General features: G+C 45.5%; 1 protein-coding gene across 3 annotated transcripts; it reads left to right on the forward strand.

Annotated features, from left to right (window-relative positions):
- ARHGAP1 (Rho GTPase activating protein 1) lies at nt 1-23,561 on the forward strand. 3 transcript variants are annotated; one of them, XM_062495338.1, is made up of 14 exons: nt 1-116; nt 2,551-2,734; nt 3,516-3,608; nt 8,816-8,845; nt 14,069-14,156; nt 14,374-14,505; nt 15,002-15,088; nt 15,680-15,778; nt 16,476-16,583; nt 17,796-17,872; nt 18,255-18,332; nt 18,880-19,008; nt 19,157-19,260; nt 19,681-23,561. In XM_062495338.1, exons 2-14 carry the CDS (start codon nt 2,596-2,598, stop codon nt 19,858-19,860), a joined length of 1,344 nt encoding a protein of 447 aa, XP_062351322.1. In that variant the 5' UTR covers nt 1-116; nt 2,551-2,595; the 3' UTR covers nt 19,861-23,561. The 3 variants fall into 3 exon arrangements, with proteins under 3 accessions (XP_062351322.1, XP_062351319.1, XP_062351321.1); XM_062495335.1 differs by lacking the exon at nt 8,816-8,845; XM_062495337.1 differs by lacking the exons at nt 1-116; nt 8,816-8,845 and having other exon boundaries at nt 2,485-2,734.

Raw genomic sequence — 23,561 nt, forward strand, 5'->3', positions numbered from 1 at the left:
CACAAGAAGGACCTGAAATCTAAGAGGTCTTCTTCTCTGGATCCTGCTTCCATTAACACCATGGAGCAGTAAACCTACAGCCAAGGAATGGAGCTGGCTGTGAAAACCGCATGAAGGTACCTGGAGAGCCTTATCTGTTTTTGCGAGGAGTGAGGCCAGAACACTATCCACTGGGCTCTTTTTGCAGTGTGGACCCTACTAACAACTTCCTTCTTCCACATGGTGCCACACTAAGATTAATTTTATGCCTCAGGGGAAATCCCCCAGTGCTGTCTAATAACTTGCTCTTCTGTCACTGGACCAGTGCTGCAAGTTGACTGTGAAGCCAAGTGATGATCTGTGTAGGGACAAGTAACAACACTTGGTGACTTGCTGGTCCTATGGCAGTACCATCACTGCTCTGTGAGGGGATTTGGATTTGGTCCCCAAATGTTTCAGGACCTGGATTTGGGGAAGTGGTTGTTACCAGGCATCCCTGAGAACCTCCCAGGAAAGGCATCTCAGTGATGGCAGCAGTCGAATGTGTCCCCACTAGGGCTGGGAAGTCCCTGAGAGCTGTGAATGCTAAGGGGCTGCCCTGGGGAGCCATGGATACTTCCTTAGCATGGAACACTGGCTTTTGGGGCTGCTGAGCTCCTGTGGGAAATGCTTTAAGCTCGCTGAGTCATAGGAGTCAGTGCCTGCTGTTACCATAGAAATCGGATCAGCTGCTAGGGGTGGGGAGTCCTTGTCCCTTGGCTCCACTGCTTCGTGGTTCCAGCATGAGCTCATGGTGCTAGGGAACCTGAATTCTTACTCCTTGTCCTGTCGAGATCAGAGGTCAGGCAGCTCTGGCAGCCTTCACCTGAGGGCAAGGAATAATTTTGCTTGGATCTTTGCATGGCTGCAGTGATGGGACCCTGTGTGTCTGATGTGCTGTCTTGATGACCTGCTGCTTGTATATATCATGCTCTTTCATATTTTTGGGAAACGTTGCATCTGATTAATCATATCTTCCAGTCCTTTGGGTGCCCAGAAAAGTGAAAACTGTTTGTGAACTGGTGAGTAGCAGATAAGGGAGGACAGGAAGTAAATAATAAGCTTGGAATGATCCAAAGGGAGAGGAAAACCACTGAATATCCAATTTTCTGTGCTCTCAAAATGCATCCCCAAGCTTGGTGGCAAGTATAGACCTGAGCAAGTACATGACACCTTCCAGAGCTCAATCTCTCATGGGTTTTGTCCTCTGTGCTTGGTCTGAGTAACTGTTTCATTGTTTTCTCTGGATGAATATGCACATTCAAGGTCTAGGGGTGGAAGATGTGAAACATCATTGTTCTGTCTCCATTCTGCTAAAGGAAATAGATTTACTGTGAATATACTTTTCACACGAAGGTTTTATGCCTCCTCAGATCATCTTTGAACCCTTTGCTCTCCTCATAAAGCAAAATAAGCACAAACATCTCTGCGAAACGGTGTTATAGAGACTTGCTGATGGAAGATGTCAGTTTGTTTTCCTGCAGTTCCTCTTGGCTTGCTGCCTGCTGACCACTGAATTACTGCCCATGTGGTCTGTGCGAGCACTCCAGATCTACACAGCTGTCCTTTTTAATGTTTCCTTGCTTACTTCCAGGAGACTGAATTCAGAGGATAACAGCTGCTTCCCAAGGATTGTCCCTAAGAATTGGTACTCTTAGGAGGTCCTGTATGCTGTGCTAGCTCAGACCCAGCTTTATTATATCTTCTGCTTCAGATGAGAGTCAGAAGTATTTGTGAACAACAGCAAATGCACTGAGCTGTTTTTTTTTTCTTGGACCCTCTTAATTCTTTGGTTTCCTTATGGTATACTTAGTGAAAAAAACTCATTCAGGCAGTATGGTTTTAAATGAAAGAGATAATTCCTTGCTGCTAGCTATTATGTAGGAGAAAAGATTTACTGGGTGAGCTGTAAGGAGATGAGAATTGTATGTGTATTATTCTCCCTGTTTTACTTGATCAGCCTAAAAAAATTCCTGTTTTAAGGAGCTGTTCACTTCTCTGTTCAGATCTCAGCACACTGAAGCACCCACTTCAGTGTTGTTGAGAGCTCTGTTTCTCCATTATGGTGAGAATGAAGGGGGGTTGATTCTTGGGAAAGCTTCCAGCACTGGGCCAATTGTGGGAACAGCTGGGCTTTGTGCCAGCCATTCGGAGGGAAGGGGAGCTCAGAGCCATACAGGGAATGTATCAGGCAGGGGCTGGTGCAGCCTGTCACCTTCCTCAGAGTCCTGGTGCTGCTTCTGTTTCAGGAGAGAAAAACTATTCTGTCCAGAGTTATGGTCAAGCAGAGACTCCTTGAAGGGGTTGGTACAGCTCTTGATGGCCTTTGATAGCAATTGACATGAAAGAATCTGACATGTCTTGCCTCCAGCGAGGAGGAGGAGGAGTTGCTCCTGCTTGTATTAAGGGGGAGGGGAAACAATATCTGGATAAGTAAAGATAAGGGAATATTGGGAAATCAGTGAGAAGATGCAGCATCTCTGTGGGGGGGTAGGTTTGTGGTCTCTGTGTCTCACCTAACAATCTCTGCAGTCCATGTTCTAGACACTGCAAAATAAATTGCGGTATTTGTGGACCATGGCTACAGACCCACTCTCAGAACTTCAGGATGACCTGAACCTGGATGATACCAACCAGTCCCTTAGCCAGCTCAAACTGGCCTCCATAGACTATAAGAACTGGCCAACAGATGAAGTCCCTGCTTTTCCCAAACCAGGTAAGTATCCTGCTTGTTTGGGATCTGGGTTTTGGCCAAAAAACAGGTTTGTCCTGCAACAGTGTGGTCATATCTACATATACAGAGAGCCCCAGCTCCATTTAAAAGCTTTATAGACACATCAAACTTGCACCACACCCAAATGAATCATCCTCAGTATTGAACAGCACTAACAAGTGTACAGCCAGCTGCTGTAAATATGCTCTTCGCAGTCCTGTGCCTGGCTCCATTTTGGTGCTGACAGTACAGATATGCTGCAAGTCCATGAGTGTCCTCCATTATGGTCTCTTGCAGGAGAGTTTGGCTTCCTGGACTGGAATGGTCTCCATTCCGTCTGGAAGGTGGGGCTGGAGATCTGAGTTGTTGCTCTGAAATCCTGTGCTATGAGCTATGAATAAAAAGGTCAGGAAAATTAGCTAAAGGATGTACAGGATGATCATCTGTCAAAGCACTGTGTTAAGATCCTGCTTTCCTAGAAAGCCATCATGGTGCCCTTGGGTTTTGTCTTTGTGAATATTTGTGACGTATCTGAACAGTTGTTTGAGGGAGTGTACATTCTGGGGGACACATGGATCTCATAGGACTGACAGGACTCTCCTGAAGTCATTGGTGATCTTGCCCTCTCAGAATTTTGAAAGAGAGTTTTCAAGGTGTACAGTTGCATACATTAGTGCCTCCTGTGTAGAAGTGCCATTCTTTTCTTACATCTCTGTCTCTTTGTACTTGCCAGTGTATTCCAGATCCAAACTTCTGATTGTTTGCTTTTTTGTACTTTATGCAGATGACTCCAAAGGCTCCCCTGAGCCTGTCACTCACCTGCAGTGGGATGATCCCTACTATGATATCGCCAGGCACCACATTGTGGAGGTAGCAGGTAGGAACCTTTCTGGGCTGAGGAAGGGCTTTTCTAATAGGGCTCTGGGGACATCTGCTGTTTGCCAAGCCCAAGTAGCAATGACAGGTGACACAGAAGGAACACCAAACTTCTTGAATGTTTGTGATAATGTGTAATTTTCCATTGACTTCAGCTAAACTTGGGTTACTTCTTGGCTCTTGCTGACTTGTTTATATTGTTATCAGGACTCGGTTGCTTTTGCTGATTTGTTTTAGATATGTCCCTTTACTACATTCCGAGCACAAAAATGGTTTTTGCTTGATAATGTCACAGAAATTACCTAGTTAAGAAATAAAGTTGTAAGGTCCTTAGCTGACTGAGTAATCCACAGTAGGTGGCATCACTCATATCTGAATGCCCAGAACTTGCCATCCTGTCCAGAAATAACATGTACAGAAATCTGAAACAGGGGGAATAGGCCTGTGTTCCACTGCAAGGAAAGACCTGTTCATTCAGAGTCCAAGCATTTGGATTTTCTTTGTATTTTCTTGTCCACACTATTTTATTTACACTAACCCTTGATGATACACTGCTGGGACCTCCATAAGAAAGAGTTTTGGGGGTAATCTTTAGGTTGCTGTGATGAGCCTGAGTGAAAGGTAAGGCCATTTTGTCTTGTGGTCTTGTTTTTTTTTTTAAAAAAAAAAAAGAAACGCTTCTTCAGCTTGTTGTGACTTGATTCACACTTCTTGCTTGACTATAGCCACCTCCTACCCCTCCTGCTGCCACCTCCTACCCTTTCTATTGCCATCTCTCTCTATCTTGGTCCCTGCCCCACATGTGAATTTTCAAGGAAGCAGAGGCACAAGCTGGAGTCCTCCTGATTCAGGGTTGTTCTGCAGCAGAGTTTGACCACAATGGAAAGAGTCTTAGGCGCTTACTTTGGTAAGAGTTGTCTTGATATCATTCTTTTCTGGGCAGATTTGTCAAATTTCTCAGCTTTCTTTTTCCTGTCTCTCATATTCCATCTTTTGTGGAACAAAATTATTATGGCAGACTCAAGCCTTGTTGTTTGTTGTCTCCTGCTCAGTTTGACAGGCAAGGTGTTGATATTTGGGCCATTATGCCTTATAGATTTGCCAGAAGTGTTCTCATGAATGTGTTACTAAGCTTCTTTTCCATGTTGCTGGAGTTTCAGGACTGGGGTTTGTAGAAGTCTGCACCCTGGTCTCTGCTGCTGAAACTGGTAAGGGACAGATGTGTGGACTCCACCATTTCAGCGGTAATAGCCAGAATATTTGGAATGTGAATGGCAGAGGTAACTGGTGTTTGAGGACTTTGGAAAAGGGTGAGTTAAATTATACAGTGGTTCACTTTAGACTAAACTTCAGACAAAGTGCTTAGCAGAGTTCAGATCAGAGACATTGATAAGACTGGAATGTCAGCCCAAACCAAGGATATACTTTGTCTGCTGCCTCCTGACATAAACACCAGTAGTTCTGTGGGATTTCTCCTCTGAGGAAGCATGACTTTTTCTTGGACAAGCTCTCTGAATGGAGTATCACTGCAGTGGAGTTGTGTGTCAGCAGCTGTTGGAATGTAGCCATTTGACAAGGTCTAGGGTAGCAAATGAAGATTTAGCCAGCTTTCTGAAAAGATTCTGGGGTGGCATGGTTATTGACTGGGAGCCACGGTTGCATTCTGAACTCTTACCTGTTGTGGTTTAAATTTGTATTCTCAGTGAGCTCTGTGTCCCTGCAGTGTCTCTGCATAGTGCAGAAACAGCTCAGAGATTCTTCTGTTCTTGGCTCTTGCTGGCCAGTTTTCACCGGTAGCTGATGTGTCTGAAAGCATGTGATGGTCCCACACACGGGGTGTGGTGTGATCCTTTTCTTGGCACTGGGAGAGCTTGGAGCACAGCTCCAGATAGGGGATTTGCTGCCATATGGGTTTGCTGGTTTCTCATCTCCTGAAACGAGAATTTATGCAGTTGATCAAAGGGGTCTGACTTGTAGTCTTAGTTCTGGGGTGAAGCTGTTAGCTTTTTCTGAGTCAGTACTTGATAATTTTAACTGTTCAGAGTATCAGACATGGTAGTGTTCTCTGGATTGTTGTTGGAGACAAACAATCTGGGAAGGTCTGGAAAAATCCTATTAGAGGTAGCCTGGAGAATAAAAATCTCACTGGAGGATTAATGTGAAACTGTTCAGATCTGGCTCTGCTGGCAAATTATGTTTGTCAGCAGCTCCAGGTGCAATGAACACTGGCTATGCTGAGCCTGAAAGAAAATTACCCTCGTTCTCTTGTAAATATTAGCTAATGGCAGCAGATCAAGGATAGTTTTATCCATTCTATTGATTCATTAGCTTTCTCTCCCATGTCCTTCCCTGTTCTCCACTTCAGAGCAGAAAGCTTGTGGCTAATTCTGTTCCTGCCTGCCCTGAAATATGTTCTGGGATGATGATGCTATTTTGAGACAAAAGCAGAAGGCTGGTTCCCATCCTCAGGCTAAACTCCATGATCCCAGTGTTATCCTGTGTGGTCAGAAAAGTAATTGCTTCTTGTTGGATGTGTGCATGGTGTTAATAACTTAATAAAACCCCAGTTTTTATGATAAAAAGTTAGCACACTAATTTTCTAGCTGACTTTAATTTCTGATTCAGTCCAAGGCATGCTGGATTTGAAAAGCCTGGCTATCTCACCTAAGAGGGGAAAGTATTGAAAAACATTTTGCAGAGTTTGTTAGGAAAATTAAGTTTTTGGGATTTGTTTTTCACTTAAAAATAGTGCAGCAGTTTCCTGGAGACTCTCCTTTGTGCCCTATGCTCCCGTCTCTTCTGGGGACTGGGACCTTGTGGGAAGAGGCTGTCCATGGGAAAGGAGCAGGCATGTCACTGCTGTCCCATGTGGTGGTGTGTTACACTAAGATGACAGAAGGCATCTGGGCCACAGCCCTGAGGGAGTACTTAGAACTGGAGTATTGTTAGGAATCCCAGTATTTTAGTATAAGGAAACATTCTTTTGGTTCTGGGACTCAATGCTTTTCGGAAGGAAGATGTTGATGTTCTGCTGGTCCTTTCAGACCTGCCTTAAAGTGTGTGTTTATGGAGTGTTTTTTGCAGGCTCTGGGGAGGTCTCTGTGTGATTTTGTTCTTCTTGACTCAGTGCCTCTTTTTATGAGCACTGTAGCAGTGAAATTCTTCTTTACGCATGCCCAGAAGGTGAAAGAGAGGAGGTTTAATTTAATTGCACAATCCACTTCTGCAAAGTGTGTTTTTTTTCCTTGCTCATGGGACATAGCATTCAGAGGAAACACAAGCTCCTGGTTAAAGGCTATTAAGGAGCTATCTCAAGTTTCTGTTATGCTGAGAGTTTCTGTGTTCTCCTGACAGTTCTTACATGGCAAAGGTGCTGCTTCCATCTTCTTGGGGGTTGAGGCAGACTAGTTGTGACTTAGTCTTGGCCTTGAATTTTAGCACAGGCTGAATTGCAAAACTAAGGTAGGTCATTAATAATAGTCTAAAAGAGGTCTCTGGAGATGGTGGTTTGTACTGGAAACCTGTGGCTGTGTGGGAAGAGCAGGGCTCTTGTCAGCTCTGGCAAGGTGTTCCTTCCTTGTTCTGCTGCCTAGTCTGAAATACTGGTCTCTTCTTTGTGGTCAATATGCAAAACTATGGCTGTAAGGTTGATCAGTATTCCTATTTTGCACAATAACTGCCTTGCTTTCTTTTGAGATAAGAAAATGGGGGCCTAACATGTATTGGCGTATGAATTTCTCCCTGGCATGGAGGGTTGAAGGTATGTGTCAGTGATCAGGAAAGTGGCTGTCACTATATACTCTAGCTACATAATCCCTGCCCTGTGATTTCAAAACGTTGTTGGAGCTCAAAGCACCTTTCTGCTAGTTTGTGGGGGAAGTCTGCTGCCTCACACCATTAATTGTCAATCTGTGGGGCTGCCCTCCCAGAAATACTGTGGTGCCAGTATGTGTAAGACCTGTAATTGAAGCGGGAAAACAAGGTGGAGAGCGATGAGTGTATCTTCTTTTGTGTTACTGGATTGAAGCTGCAATTTCAGCAGTAACTCTGTTTTCATTGGTTAATCTGGTACCAAACCTCCCCAACAAACGTGGCTGCAGGTGCTACAGCTGTGACTAGTGCTGATGATTTGCTCGAAGTGTTGGTGATTGACATTGGGAAGTAAAATCTATCATGGAGCACCAGTAGCAATTGTTTCTCTAGGCAGGCAAAGCTAGAAGTGGCAGACAAAACATATGTTGAAGGTGTGTTGAAGGGTGTCTTTGGTGGGTAATGGATTTAGCAAAGGCCCATTAGCAAATGGTAATAAGAGGCCTTTTCCCTTCAGGCGTGGTACATTGTTACTGGCTCCATTAAAACAGATTGCCTGCATTTCTGCTGCTTTTGAATGTAGTTTCTAGCTTTTAACTTTTTTGTTTATTGTAAGAATATTTTGTATGATAAGAGATGATGAATTGCCTCTGTAGAATTGAGTCCATCCAAAGCAAGCCCAGCTTGTGCACCATATTTTGATATGCAAAGTAAAGGGAAGGGAGAATATCTAAGGAATTTTAAGTTTCTGAGGGAGGCCAAGAGAATGGAGAATTTATTCCTAGAGCCCTACTGTGTAAAGGCTCCTGTCTTGATAGGCCCATATGGGTCTTGAGTATATAGCTGTGAGAGTGATGGAAAGGGGCTGGGTGTGACAGTAAATGCCTTTATAAACTAGAGAAACTTTTTAGAAAATTTTTCTAAGTGGTAGTTCATGTTTTAAATTCAGAATCTACTAATCATTAAAAAAGTTATAGGTGTGGGATGTGTTATTCATATGGTATGATGCTATTCTCTACACTTTTGAAGTTGTTCAGAGGACTTCATAATTAATTGCAATTACCCCTTTTAAAAGTGGCAGTACTGCAGTTGCCATTTTGGTGGCAGAGGAAATGTAACAGTAAGGGCAAGAAATTTGATTATACAGAATTAATTGCAAATTCAAAAAAGAGATTTGGGAATCAAGTGTTGTTGTTATTGCCTCTAATTGTTAGATAAGGTTGCTTTGGAGAGGAGCATGGGGGAAAGATGAAATGGAAGGAGGTTGAATGCTGTAAGACAGCAGTTAAATGCATCGCGGTGGCAATCTGGCTAGGCTCTCAGACTTTACCCTCATGATTATTTTCTGAGAAAGGATGCAAAGCTTGGCTTGCTATAACCTTTTTTCTGTTCCCCCAGACCAGGGTGCACTTGATGGGGCCCAACCAGGTAGGTAGATTTTTTGTGGCACTAACATTTGGTTCTGTAGATCATGGTATTCCTTTAGCATGACCATGGCCTGTAGCTGGACTGTCTCAGGGGAGCCCAAACTTTGCTCAGCCTTAGGCTGCACTGGCAGTTTTTCAGGAGTCCAAAGGCTGCACAAAATTGTTGTCTGAGGGCTGCACCTCTGCCTCAGGCACAGCGGAATCATCTGAGCCAAATTTGGCATGTGGGGCTTTACTCTGGGCACTTTGGGGCTCATGGGTCTCAGTGTAAATCTTGTTCTGTCTTGTCATGGTGGTGGCCTGCTTGGACCTGTTCAGTTTGAACTCCGGTTTATCCTGTTACCATATGTGCTTTGGAAGTTCATTCTAGGATTGCTTCCTATTCTTTCACATGATCTGCTGCTGCACTCATGTGCTAAGCAGCTGGCACTTAAACTGGATTCTCCATCTGAAAGCAGCTGTTATGTATTTCTTCTTCATTTGGCTGCAGAGATGTTGTGTTCTGGTAACTTGTTTGCCTGAAGCTGTGCTTGACTGCCCTGGGCTTGCTGAGCATTTGTTAATACTCTCCGGACTTCAGTCCTAAGTCTCAATAATTTGGCTGTTGGTGCTTTCATGCTTCTCAATGTACATGAAAACTTCTATTGGTGTGAAATTCTTACTGCTAAGACCTTCACACAATTCATGGAAATGCTGATTCTCATTTCCTTATTATGTGGAGTCTTCTCCCCCTTTTTCTATGCCCTCAGACATCCTCCCATTCTGCATTCTTTAATCTGACCCTCTAGTATATTTTAGCATCAATTAAAGCTAGGTTTACTTCATAAGGCTTTCTCATTCTGGCAGTGTTTGGATATTGGGAATATTGAGGTGGACAAAATCATGTATTAAAATACTTCTGCTTTGAGCTCCTTACCTTCTTTTCCGTCAGGGCTAAATCTACTCTGGAATTCAATAGGGCAACTAAAATCTTCTATGCTTAAACATTTCCCAGCTGTGCAGTATGCTTAGCACAGTTAATCAAAATGAAATTTGACAGTGACATTTTACGGGTTTTTTTTACTGACAGTGTCTCTGATTGATTAAACATGCTAAGCTTTGTGAAACTTGTGTAGTAATGTTCCAGTATTCTGTATTGGTGCCCTTTCTTTGACCCAGAACTCTGTTAACTTTGCTGTTTTAGTAACACTAGCTTTTGGTGGCAAGTTTTATCCATCTGCATTCTCAGTATCAGAGTACTAGGATATTCCCATTTGAATCTTTCAACAAGGTGGACACTTAACTGAGGTGACCTGACGAAGGTAGGAATGAGCAGTCTCTAGACTGCTGTTAGGCTGCCTCAAATCGTGACATAAATGCTAAAGGATGTATATATTTCAGGATCTTTAATGAATATATTTCTATTTACCTAGAAAAATAAATAACAGGATTTGCATGCTAAGTATTTTCCATGTTGGCTGTGCAGATTTATTTAATGCCCTATCTTGGGACATTATTGCCATCTTGATATGAATTTCTGCTGTGATATATTTGTATTGCTGCAGGTTTCAATCTGAAACATTTTTCTCAGTATCTCTATTTCAGCCCTTTTAGAAGTTTGGCCTTGCACTTGTGGCTTGGAAACACAGCAGTGATTTTTTTCTTGTTCCTTGTCTTAGAAATGCCCTGGATATGCTGCTTTTTTGAGCAAGAGGAAGAGCGCAGTTCAGGCCTTAAAAGTGCCATAACAACATTCAGGGTCTTATGTCCATCAGTGCTACAAGTTCATATATCTTTAGATGAGCAGATGTCTTGACTGGAGAGGCTTTAGATTTTGGCTACTGTCTTGTTCTTAGTTGTTAAAAGTAAAATAATCTGAATCACATCCTTCCGGGAGGTAGTTAATTCCAGTGTACCTTGAAAATATTTTTTATGTATGAACTTACAAAATTGGGGTGCTCTGTGAGTACTGATGGTGTATAATTGGTTATTGGTTTGTTGTTAACTATTGAGCATTCCTCATCTGGGAGAGGTAGGAGGCAGCCTGAGAATCCAAGTGATTACTTCATGGTCTATAGCTGTGCTCAGTGGAAAGTTCAGCTATTTGCAATTGCAAACAAGGGGTGAAAACCTAGATACGTAAGATTAATACTGCAAACAGGAAAGCAAATAGCACAAGAGATGGAGCATCTGGGAAAGATCAAACCTGATAAGAATCTGTTTTGCATGAGGTAGAGGGGCCACCTGAAGGTAGTTTCCTCCAACAAGAATGTATGGAATGGGCTTTAGGTTCTTGTTCATAAATTGGAGCAACTGATTGTTCAGCTTTGATGCTGAATTTTTGATTTTGTCATGTCTGGAGCAAGGAGACTGATCAGATATATGTCAAGTAGAAACAAGATTGGCAGATGATGGTTTTGAAAGTTTCTGTGTTGACAGGCTGAGCTCAATGTGATGAAACTGGAGCAAAACGCAGAACTCAGAAAAGGGCATACTGGTTCCTTTGTAGGTCTCATGCATAAATTCATTCTGATTTGGAAGGCAAAGCAGGCCACTCCTCTTTCAGGCATCCAGGGCACTGTCAATTATCTTTTGATGTACTTGGTCCTGGAAATTGTCCAGGGGATACATGCCATCTCCCCTTTGGCAGAATCATGGATTGTCTGTTTATTCTTTACCAGTGATCCCAAATGTTTTCACCGAGGCTATATAAGGAACAAGACTGTAGACTTTGCATAGGCCTTGCTGTAGGCTTTTATGTAATTTCAGAGAAAGCTATTTAAGGTGTGTTGTTCCCAAATTGTGACTTGTCAGGTCTGATAATCCGTGCCCAGAAGTCTGACCTGAGTGTATGGCCACCCACAGCATGGTACGATCGTGGTGCTGTACTGCACACCTCAAAGGTCTGCTTTGATTAAGCTTGCAGTCTGCATCTGGCCCTCAGACCATCCACTCTGGTGTGACATGCAGCCTCTCAGTTATCTGAAGATATCACCTGCTCTGAATTTTGCATAGAGCTGTGTATGATCTGCAAATATCTGTTCCCTTTCATGACTGTAAAACTCAACAGATTCTCAAATGCTGCATCTTCTTAGTGCTTTATACAGGCAGGACCCTTTGTCCTTCAGACAGAGACATATGAGTTGCTCAAGACCAATGGGAAGGGTCACAATATGCCATGTTCCTTGCCCAGGACTTTGTAACCTGCACTTAGTCTTTTAGACAACTCTATTACATTAGACCTGGCCCTAAAGCTCATAGCAAGCTACCAAGAAACTCTGGGCTAGGCAGAGAGTGGGCTACCATGGGATATACAATGTGATGTTGGTCTTGTCGCCTGGCTGTGACTGTATCCAGTTGTTCCAGATGAGCCTTGCATCACTCTCTCCTAGTCCTGCATTCCAGGTCATGCGTCCTCCCTAACTGCTCCGTATCTCTGCATGTGTATGTCAATGTGATGGCCATGCCGCCCCTTTCCTGGTCCATACCTAGTGCTGCCACAGTGTCCTTAGCCTTGGTAGATTTTCTGGCTTGCGTGCATCAGTAAATTCTGTGTTGTCTGGTGAGTGACCTGAAAATGGGACTTGCAAGATGAAAATAAAAATGAACGAGTAGCAAGAGAATCTGTTCTGGCTAGATGAGGGCAAAAGAGGGCTGATGGCATGTTAATGTCATGGCTGGTGTGTTTGAGTTCTCTGGCTGCCATTTGCAGCACCAAGTGGTTATTTGGTACTAACAGGCAGTGTTCCCAGACATACCAGGTTTGCTATTTTGAGACCTCAGTTGCTGCATGGCAAGTCTCGCCAAGTGGTAGTTGAGGACCAGAGCCTGTGCAACGGTAAGAAAATGGCTGCATGAATATTGTCAATCCATGCTGGGAAAAGGATTTATTTCAAGAGGAAAGATGTATTGCAGGTCTGTTCTGCATAAGTAGTGATCCTTGCTTTTTTTTCTGTGCTGTGGTCTGTGTGAAATGGTTTACCATGGGAGTAAGGAGGGTATTGTTGAGTGTAACCTCAACAGCCCCATTCACTGTTGCACTCTCTGCTTGACAAGGAAACAGAGGTTTCAGAGCAGGTTGAGTAGCTAAAAAGGTGGGAAGACTTTCACCCTTCATACTGAAGGAACCATTTCATCTCCCCTGCTGCCAAAAATAAGTCATCTTTGTGAAAATGGATTGGGTGTTATGTATGGGAGAGAATCAGACTTTTCCCTCAAACTCTGTATGTCTTCAAGATTTATGACCTGGTTCTTACTTATCCAAATCTCTCTATTCCCCCAGCATGTCTGCTAAGCTTGGCCATGCGTGTCTGCTTGGGCTTTGTCCATGGGGCTGAGATATCTGCTGGCAGAAGTCCACTTATGGTTGAACAGCTGCTTTGGGGAAAACTTGGCTTGTTGTCTCTGAAGCCTCCAGTGGTGTCTGGGAGTGTCCTCCATGACATGACGGTGCTTTATGGGTTATTTGGCTCCAGTGTGATGGGGACTGTTTTCTGCATGGCTTTTACAAAGAATGCTTTGTTGTGCTGCACTTTGCAGCTCCTTCCGTCTCAGGCTGGAAAAATCTCTCTGTGGATGGAAAATCTAGGAAGCAGTGAAGAGCTTACTCTGCAATCCCCCTGAAGAATCCAGCAGCCGTGCTTGGCCCATCTGTAGAAGAGACTTAAGATGATGCTTGTTATTCATTTTTGGGATGCAACTGGAATTGCTCTTTTTCTAGGAATTTCTTGGTTTCCAGGCTATGAAATGGCCTGTGTTCCATGTGCAGGACTAAGCTTCAGGTGAAGCAAGAAACAGATGCACCACACTATTAGAAGTTAGCCTGCGACTGTGTGCAGGGTGGAGGGAGTTATTGTGCCAGTGAGGGGCAGTTTTCCCTGTGCCTCCCTGGACACTTGTGCATTAGGAACAGTGCCAGGGACAGCTATGCAGGATTAATGCTCTGAGCACTCTATGTACCTGCCTCCATCCTTGTGTGCCCCAAGGTATCCTGGCTTCCAGTCCTTCCTCTCCTTTCAGGGCTGGAGCGGGGAATCTGTTCTTCATTCTCATTGTTGACTTGCCAGCCCCTTGGTGTTGAGGTTTCTGCTTTCACACTAGGCCCATGGTAACTGCTGAAAATCAGATACAGCTTTGCTGGCGGCTGTGCCTTGTTATGGTGGTTTCTCATTCTTTCTTTGCCCCTTGCTGTCAAGACCACAATGAAATCCTTAACTCCCTGTAATCTCTGGCATTTTATCTGCAGGTGATGACAAATATGGAAGAAAAGTCATTTTGTTCAGTGCCTGCCGGATGCCCCCAAGTCATCAACTAGATCATGTGAAACTGCTGGGGTAAGTAGAGCCTTAGAAAGCAGCTGTTAATTTCTTAAATCTGACCTGATTCTCAGCTGCTGGATTCCTGGGGACAGATCCATCTGCAGTAGCTTCTTCAGCTGGTCATGTCCTCCCAAGTGCTTATCTCCATTGCTGATGATGCAAATCCTCTGCACACAAAAAGAGCCTCTCTGTAGCAGAGCACAAAGTGTGTTCATCAGTTCTTTCTTCTCAGGTACCTGAAATTCACTCTGGACCAGTATGTGGAGAGTGATTACACTCTGGTGTACCTGCACCATGGCCTGACCAGTGAGAACAAGCCATCCCTGAGCTGGTTGCGGGATGCCTACAGGGAATTTGATCGCAAGTGAGTAAAGCTGCCGCAAGCAAGGCTGTTTTGTGCTGTTCTGTAGCCTAACATGGAGATCTTCCCCAGGCCCCCTGTGTAGCTTGGTGATCATAATTTACTGTCAATTATTTTCCTGCTTAAGGAGGTGGATTGTTGTTTAATGCAGACTGAATCATAGGATAAAAAGCTCCTTCTGTAGTTACATCCTTTAAGCCAACAGGCAAGCAGCAAATCTAGGACCTGGCACAAGGGTGTCATCCCCATGGTATAGTTGTAGGTTCCTGGGAGGCTGCTCACTGCTTTTAGATGAAGCTTGGAATACAGGGTAGCATGCCCTTAGGCTGCCGAGTGGCCTGACACAGCTACAGAACATGGGAGGGCAGAGGCCATGGGTGCTGGGGCGGGGTGAGGCTCAGTGCAAAATGGATGAAGCAACCAAGGTGCCTTAATCTTGTGGAAAGGTTGGTTCCTCTGCTTAAAGTGCAGCTTGTCATTACCAGGCTTCTCTTGACAGGTACAAGAAGAACATCAAAGCCTTGTATATTGTGCACCCAACCATGTTCATCAAGACCCTGCTGATACTCTTCAAGCCTCTGATCAGGTAGGAAGAAAGCACTATTGGATGTTCACCTGCATGCTCACACTGCAGGGGAGCAATGGGGCATTCTCAGAGGAGCACAAGCTGAGCCCAGGCTGCCAAGCCTGGAGTCTCTCACCTTTTTCTATCTCCTCCTACTTGTGAGCTCAGAAATACTCACGCACCAGAAATACCTCTTTAGGAGCCTACAGAGTTTGCAGCTCTGTGCTACTCCTTTTCTCTCCAGCCAAGTAGAAGTCAAAAGTTGCAGGCTCTGCAGCTCAAATACTTAATTTACTGTGATACTGAAATCTATGAAATAATTAGGAGTAAAATCTTCTCAAGCCTACTGCTGAACATAGGAAGGAGAAATCCAGCATTTGAGGGAGCCTGCTGCTGCTGGGACTTCTAATGTATCTTGGAAAGTCTTTGTATCTCCTGGTACCATAGGCAGAGTGGGAGAGTGATGTGGATGACATCTCTGCTGCTCAGCCATACCTACCCTTTGCCCCACTGATGTTTCTTGCAGCCCCCTGCTCTCTTTTTCTGTAAGAAGTCAGTTCTGTTACTGGATTTCTGAGTTACTTATGCATCTGCCTTTCTGTTGTTTTTCAGCTTTAAATTTGGACGTAAGATTTTTTATGTGAATTACCTTAGTGAGCTGGAGGAGTATGTGAAGCTGGAACAGCTGGGGATCCCAAGCCAAGTGCTGAAGTGAGAATACTGCCTGTCTCCCCCTTGCTTAGGGGCTCTGTGAGAGGTGACATTTTGTAAAGATTGGCAAGGGAAGGAAGAGATTGTTCTACTCAGTGGTTTTGCAGGGTGTGATGACAAGTTGCCTTTAAGACTGATTTCTGTCTGTAGTCCTTCCTGTATGTCCTTGGCCCCTGTTCTGTTTTTGAGTTAAAAATCCTCCCCCAGTGGAGCACCAATCCTGCATCTCCCACTCACCCCCTGGGGACTTTCTGCAAGATACTGTTCTTATCCCTGACCTGGAGCTGATGGTGTGCATCTGCTGTTGTCTGGGCACCTGCACTGCTCAGCTTATCTTTGGGGGTTCGCAAAGTTGCCATAATTTCAGTCCTACCAGACTGCTTCCCTGTCCCACACCCACATATCTCTCACCCACATATCTTGTCATCACAAGCAGTGCTGTCCTTGACCTCCTGCCCACACTGTTACTCAGCTACTCCAACTCCTGATTACAGATAGATATTCTTTTTCATCCTGCTTTTTTTTTCCTGGCAACCAGATGTTTGTTCTTGTGCTCTAGAGCTGCCTGTGGTGGTTTTGCATAGGTGTAATTGACCATACCAATCTGGTGCTGTTGTTACCAGTGAGAGTTCAGTGCTGGGTTCACGCACTTTCTGGGAGGTGGAGTGGCTTTTTACTTGTCTGTGTTGTACTGCAGGTATGATGAATACCTGAGATCCTTGCAGAAACCTTTGCAAGTGCCCCAGAAGCCAACACCCCCACGCCCACCGCTGCCAAACCAGCAGTTTGGAGTCTCCCTACAGCAGTGAGTATTTCTAGATTGTGTTGCTTTTGCCCTGACTTGCTTGATATGAGGTCACTGTATTTATTACTGAACAGCTGCAGAAAATGGCTGCAACATTTCTTGCAGTTCAGACTTCCTACAAAACTTTAATCATTTTCCTGAGGAACTCTGTGCTCATGTCCAGATCCTGACTAACTCAGTTCAATTCCACCCCCTTGATCCCTGGGTTTGTTTGTTTTTGCAACTTGGGGTCACTAAGGAAGGAGCAAAGTAAGGACCATGGGAACAGCTATATGGCACTAGAAAATTCTTTTTAAGCAAAAGAAGTCTGTAGGAGGCTGACAGAGGTCTCTTTAGGACTATGCTGCTTTGAGCAGTGCTTCAGATTTGTTTCTTGGTTGTTTTCCACATCATAAATCCCATTTTAAAAGCACCTCTATTCACCCTTGTAGTGAATCCCAGTCCCCATTCCTGCATAGTTACAAAGGCAAACACAGACACTGACAAGGGCTGGTGATACTGAGTAAGTGTTTAAGGTATTTTTAACTCTGAGTTTAGTTTTACCTCTCCAGGGAATGAGGAGGAGCCACTGCTGTGTAGCTAGACACATACTCTGAGGCAGTCTGGGAACACATTCCTCAGCTTCAGTGCAACATTTTCAGATGCTGGTTGCCTTGGTGCCATGGTGCCTGAGCTTGTTAGCAGCCTGGGAGGGGTGAACAGCTCTGAGCTATCAGTGGTCTGGACAATCAAATGTGAGGGTGGCAACGAGCACCTAGGCATCATGAGGTTTTCCCTGACAGCCATTTTGTTGATAAATCTTCTGTCACAGGAATGTGGAGGCAAAATTATCTTTTTCTTATGTGTTAGCTTCTTTCTGCCCTTGTTCCTGTGGGAAAGGAAAAAGGAAGCCTAACCCTTTTCACCTGATTCATAACTAGCAACCTTGCCTTCTGCAAAACCCTTTGCCCTGGCATAGACAGGCTGAGATTTTTACAGAAGATGGAAAAACAATTCGGTAGTCTAGTAATGAGCTCACGGTTGCTCCAGTGAATGATGTAACATAATGGGTGAAGAGTATAGAAGGCTGGAATAATGGCTGAACCAGGGATGGGGATAGCAAGGTCATACATAATACAGCTTGTGTGGGCAAATTCCAGAGTTGGAGGCTTCATGTAGGGCAGGACCAGTCCTGTGTAGGAGTCATGTGTAACCTGTTGTTTCTTGCTGCAGTCTGAGGGAGAAGAGCCCTGATCAGTCTCCTGTTCCTCTGGTGGTCAGAGACACCATTGCTCACTTGCAGGAGCATGGTAAGTGTTTGGAAAAGCTGCAATCCTGTATCGGTGACCTCTGTTCTGTCCAAGCTCCCATCAAGACTGTGGTAAGATAAAGAAGAACAGCAGTCTAGAATAGGGTATAAAGCCTGAACTAGGTGAGTTAGCCTTCAAATGAGATTGTGGAAGGCTTAGGAGACCTTCTTTCAGGAGTCCATGTTCCCACTTGTATAAAAGTAGCCAGATGCTCCTTGTATCCTTTGTCTGATAGTGGAAGCAGAAGGAATTGTGGTACTCTAAAAAAGGGGCTTGTTGATACCTGTCTGAATTCCCCACAGCATGGATTTAAAATTTTTAAGGCCAGCATTTGTAAAGACTCTCCTGATTTTTTAATTCTCCATCTGCCGTCTCTTCACAGCTCTTAATACAGAGGGGATTTTCCGGAGATCAGCAAATACACAGGTTGTCAGAGAGGTCCAGCAAAAATACAATATGGGTAAGTGCCCAAACACATCAGAGCCCCTCTCATTCCCTAATTACTACTGTGCAACTGCAATTGTGTTAGAACTAGTCCATCATGGATCCTCTCCTTCTATGACAGGTCTGTAGGTGAGGCCTCATCTTGGGATATGACCTGAATTGCAAGGGAGAAGTATCTGATACTTCTGCTGTGTGGAAAGCATATTCCTTCTCACTCATATTCCCCTTACTACCCTTTTTTTTCCTGAAAGTTTCCCTGTTTCTTGGGGTAGGATGTGCCATCTTACTCTGGTTATACTGAAGGGTCTTAAGATGACCAGGATGAAACTTAGTCATGTTTAATTTGATGACCTCTAAAGATGTAGTGCTGGATTCAGTGCTGCTTTGTGTATGAATTTGGGACATATTTTTCCACTCTCTTAGAAGATGTGGTACTTCAGGGTTCTGTGTTCTTTAAAATACCCCTTCCTTAGTTTTGGGTTCTAACCATCATATCCTGTCCTTTGTCTGGCAGAGGTGCTGCTTTGGCCAGTGAGCACTGAGTCTCTGCTCTACTTTGTCAGGTGTGCCTGTAGATTTCCAGGAGTACGAAGATGTCCACCTCCCTGCTGTGATTCTCAAGACCTTCTTGAGGGAGCTACCTGAGCCCCTCCTCACTTTTGGCCTCTACAGCCATGTTGTCAGCTTCCAGAGTGAGTTGTAACAAGTGTGCTACTCCCTGAATGTTGCACTGGCTAAGGGCAAAAATGTCTTAGTGGGGACATGCATCACCTTGTGGCTGCCAAAAGGGCCTTCGTCAGGATGGGTGCTGAGGATTGTCCCATCTCTCTTGATTTTTAGGTGTGGAGGAGGTGAAACGTGTGGATGTTGTTCGCAAAACACTTCAGGATTTGCCAGAAGAAAACTACCAAGTGCTCCGTTTACTGACAGCCTTTCTGGTGCAGGTGAGCGCTAGCCTACACGTCTGCTTGCCGTAACGCTGAGAGGTGCGGGCAGGCCTCAGCCTAAAAGGTGCAGGCATACAGACTGTGTGGTCAATACCAGGAGGGCTGAAAGCTCCCCAGGATGGAGGTAGAACTGCAAAGTAGCTGAGTAGAAGAGGGGTCTCATATCTGCTTTAGAGTACTTCCTGCTGCCAAGAAAGCCACTGCAAGGCCGTTCAAGCAAGAGGGATGATCATAAATGGTGATCTGGACTTGTTGAGATACTATCTGACAGTGCTCTTGGTCCTGTTGTTATGATATGGCTTGGCCACCTTTTCTCATTTTCTCTTTGAGTTTGTCAGCTCTGGCTTTGGGGAGGGTAGAGGGCAGCTGCTGTGCTATTCTGTAGGATTCACAATGATTTCTTTCCTTCCCACGCAGGTCTCTGCTCACAGTGACAGAAACAAGATGACAAACACCAACCTGGCAGTTGTGTTTGGCCCAAATCTGCTCTGGGCCAAAGATGTGGCCATTACTCTGAAAGCCATCAATCCCATCAATACCTTTACCAAATTCCTGTTGGACCACCAGAAGGAGCTGTTTGAGGCTGCAGAGGCCTGAATCCAGGCCAGCCCACACCTGCACACTGTGCCCACCTTCCCCCTTCTTTGTCTTGGAGCTGTGACCAAGCCGTCTCCAGTACAAAGGGACCATTGATCTGGGTGATGAGCAGAGTGAGGGCTGTGGAGATGATGGTGAAAGTGTGCCAGTAAGTGAGCAGGAGACCTGCAGCTCTGGATGGTCAGGGGAGCTGGTCTCCCAGCTGATGAGACTGGAGTCCTAACCTACCAGTGCAGCTCTTCCGGGGCTCCTCACCAGTCTTCTGCCCTATCAGATGACCTGCCTTCCTTTCCTTCTTCCCTTATGTGCAGTTTTGCTGCCCTCCTGGTTCCTTCCTCAGCACAGATCTTTTTGTTCAAGCTCCCAGTAGTCTCAGCTCACCCCTCCTTGCCTCAGCTGGGCTGTCTGGGTTAGGGCAGGTTTGCTGGGTTTTGTGATGGAGACATTCTTACTGTGAGTGCCATTTCTCAGTGCTGAACATGCATCCTGCCTTTCCCCAGGGGCAGCTAAAGCAGGGAAGGGAGCAGCAGCCCTTGTGTTTCAGGTAGCAGCGTGCCCTGCACTTGCAAACACCACTCTAGACCCCCTGCTTTTAGCAGGAGGGTGAAGAACAGGCTCACAGGAATGGGCTGTGTTTACCTGTCAGACTCCAAAACATTGAAGGTGAGTTTAGCCCAGCCCCTCTGGGGTCACCCACTCCAGGTATTATTCAGTGTTTGCTGGACTGTAGTGGGTGACTTGTCTCCTGTAGTTATGCAGCTCAGGTGTGTTTGTCTCTCCAGCAGCACTTCCAGCCTGGCTGGGGAGGTTCATGCCAGGCCTGTCTGTGCATGTGGGCCAGCTGTGACCCTTTGACAGCTGGTGAGTCTGAATGGCAGGAGCAAGTGCCCTGGTGGCACTGAGCTGCTGAACACCATGAGGATTACCATCTGTCCTGGCAGCAGCACAAGGCCTCCTCTTCAGGCATATGTATCTGTGCTGACTGGCACAGACCACCTTGACTAGTTAGTTGTCTTTTTGAGCACAACTTTCCCCAGCACAGTGTAACAGAGAGCATGGCCTTGAGGGAAGGTGTCTGGGGGCTGGGGCTAACCCTCACCATGGAGTGCACCAGGCCTGGATTACAAATTTCTGCCCAGGTCCTGAGCACTTGTGCCAGAGCTGTGAGGGAGCAGCTGTTTCATGCCAAGGGCCTTTGCTGTATTTCCTCCTGGGTTCATGCCTTCCACCTTGCCATCTGACCAGATGCATCCTGTATGTCCTGGGCACAGCTGGAGAGGTCATGTTCTCTGCAAGGCAGGCTCAGAGTGTGGTGGTCCTGGCACCTCCCTGGAACAGCTGCGATACTGTTACAGCTTTGGGTTGCCTCATTCCCATTATCTGACCTAAAAGAGCCTTCTCCTCAGCCTGGGCCTGTCAGGGTTTTAGGAGGGAGCTTCTAGCCTTACTTCAGGTGTGATTTATCTTTGTATCTTGTGCCCTGTGTGCCTAGGCCAGACCTCCCTGCTGCATCTGGCTTCGGGGACAAATCTTTTTTGGACCAAGCAGACCTGGTTTTTTTAAATCTAAATGCTAAATAGAATTTGTTTTTTCATAGTATTTTAGCCTGCCTTTAAACACTGACCAAAGGTAGATGCCCCTGGTATAATCAAAGTAAGTGGCATCTCCTGCAGGAATTAAGGAGATTGTTCTTTTTGCTAAACCCAGGAATGATGATGGGTGCAAATGTAGGCAGCTCTGCAAGGCAGCACAGGTCCAGCCAGCTGGCTTGGAGGAGGCACACCAACACGTGGGTGGGAGCAGTGAACAAGAAAGTGAACGAACATTACTAAGACTGGAGCAAAACATGTTCTAAGATAGGACTGGATCTGATCTTTTCTGCATACTGGGAGGCTTTGCCCTATGGAGGCTACCAGGCTGCTGACTTCGAGTGTCCCTCTTCCATGAGTAGGATCCTTGCCTGTATATGCACTGTTGCATCCTGGGCAATTCACAGCAGTAACTTAAGTAAATGTTTTGGAGGGAGAGATAGTCTGCTCCTAATTCATCTGTGATCTCTTCTAGAGTGAGTTAGCAGGGCTGATGTGCTGTAAAGGGGTAACCCAGGGTGGACTAGTGTGGAGAGAGGTGTATTTGCCTCAGTGCTAAAGGCGCAAGGCTGTGGAGGTTGAGGAAGCCCAGTGCAGCCGCTCTTTTCATGCAGGTGTCCTGCTCTGTGGAGGCTTTGGTAGGGGGAGAAGGAGACTTGGTGCTCTGATTGTATCTGCACTGACTTCACCTTCATCTCCCTAGAAGAAAGGCAAGCCCAGCTGACTTATGGGACAAATGCCCAAGCTCAGCAACCTGGAATCCAAGTGCCTGAATGTATGAGGCCTGGCCCTATGCACTCTCTGGGGAAAGTGGAATGTTCTGGGCTTGCAAAACAGCAAGGACTGTTCCCTGCCCAGTAGCCAGAGGAGCAGTGCTGGAGTAGCTCCTGTCCATGGTGAAAGTGGGGAATACTGCAAGTGTCTGAGTTCTAGCTGGAGTTTGGTGGTTTATGTTAGGGTTTCTTTTTTTTTCTTTTTTTTTTTTTTTTTAGTGAATTCTTGAGATGACATTTCCTTTTTTAGCAGAAGAGAGGCTGGTTCACCCCCTGCAGGCAGGGATAAAAGCCTTCTCCAGTTCAGTGCCTGCAGGGAGCAGATTCAGAGAGTGTTCAGGGAACTACTACTGCTCATGGTGGTAAAGTGCTTGCAAATCCTGGAAGGGACCCACTGTAACTATCCCCTTTCCTCTGCTGCTCCTTGTGCTGAAGCTGCTGAGTGCCCTGGATCAGGCACAGTAACCAGGGTTGCTTTTGCAGTCTGTTCTCCTGAATGCCTTGTATTGCAATATTCCTCTTGTGATCTGAGCAAGGAACTGGCCCAGGCCTGCCTGCAGGCTGTGTCAGGTGAGTGGTCACCAGAGCCTGCACCTGCCTAGGCCAGAGGGTTAAATTCCCTCCTCACATGGGCAGAGTGCTGGCTAGGCTGGATTTCTCTGCCTTGTATAGGTCGGGGTTGGTATACAATTAAGGCACTGGTATGTTGGTTTTCTCCTTCCTATAGAGCTGCCCAAGGGTCTCTTCCCTGGCTTACCTTTCAGATTAGCTATTAGCCATTTCTTCCTGTGGGGGTACTTGTTCTGCATCAGCCTCCTGCTTTTAGCACCTAGAACATTCCTGTCTGCTAAGCCTCCTGCTGTCTTAATGACCTCTGGTCACTCCATGGCCCAAGCTGTGAACTGACCACCAGAGCTTTTGGGTGGTGCAGGGGGTCTGGGGCCATCCAGATGCCTTGTGTGCTAACTTGAGAGAGCTGAGGGCCTGTTTGGTCCAAGTTTCCTTTTTTATGCACAGGGCTCCTGTGCAAAAATTTTGGCTTTGCTTTTGTTGCTGGCGTTCTCTGCCTTCTTTTGTTGATGTTCATCAGGTGCAGGCCTTGGTTTTCACAGTTCACACTGTTTATTTTAATCTGCACCGATCTTGTATTTCACAGTTTGCACTTTTTGTATTTCAATAAAAATCAAAATGTAATCTCAGATCCAGATATGTCTGTCAAGTGGCAGCAGCAGTGGCACATCTACAAGAAACAAATAAGGCTGTCTATGCTGCCAGCCACAACCGTGCTGCAAGGGAGGAAATAAAGTATGAAATGCCTCCTATGTGAGTAACTCTGAAG

Source organism: Cinclus cinclus, chromosome 6, assembly GCF_963662255.1.
Source record: "Cinclus cinclus chromosome 6, bCinCin1.1, whole genome shotgun sequence".
Taxonomy (NCBI): Eukaryota; Metazoa; Chordata; class Aves; order Passeriformes; family Cinclidae; genus Cinclus; species Cinclus cinclus.

What these genes read in the sequence shown, in the direction of transcription:
- ARHGAP1 (XM_062495338.1), top strand. Translation starts at nt 2,596, where the DNA reads ATGGCTACAGACCCACTCTCAGAACTTCAGGATGACCTGAACCTGGAT. An exon ending in CCAGCAAAAATACAATATGG is followed by an intron (nt 18,333 to 18,879) that starts GTAAGTGCCCAA and finishes CTACTTTGTCAG; the next exon opens with GTGTGCCTGTAGATTTCCAG. An exon ending in TGACAGCCTTTCTGGTGCAG is followed by an intron (nt 19,261 to 19,680) that starts GTGAGCGCTAGC and finishes CTTCCCACGCAG; the next exon opens with GTCTCTGCTCACAGTGACAG.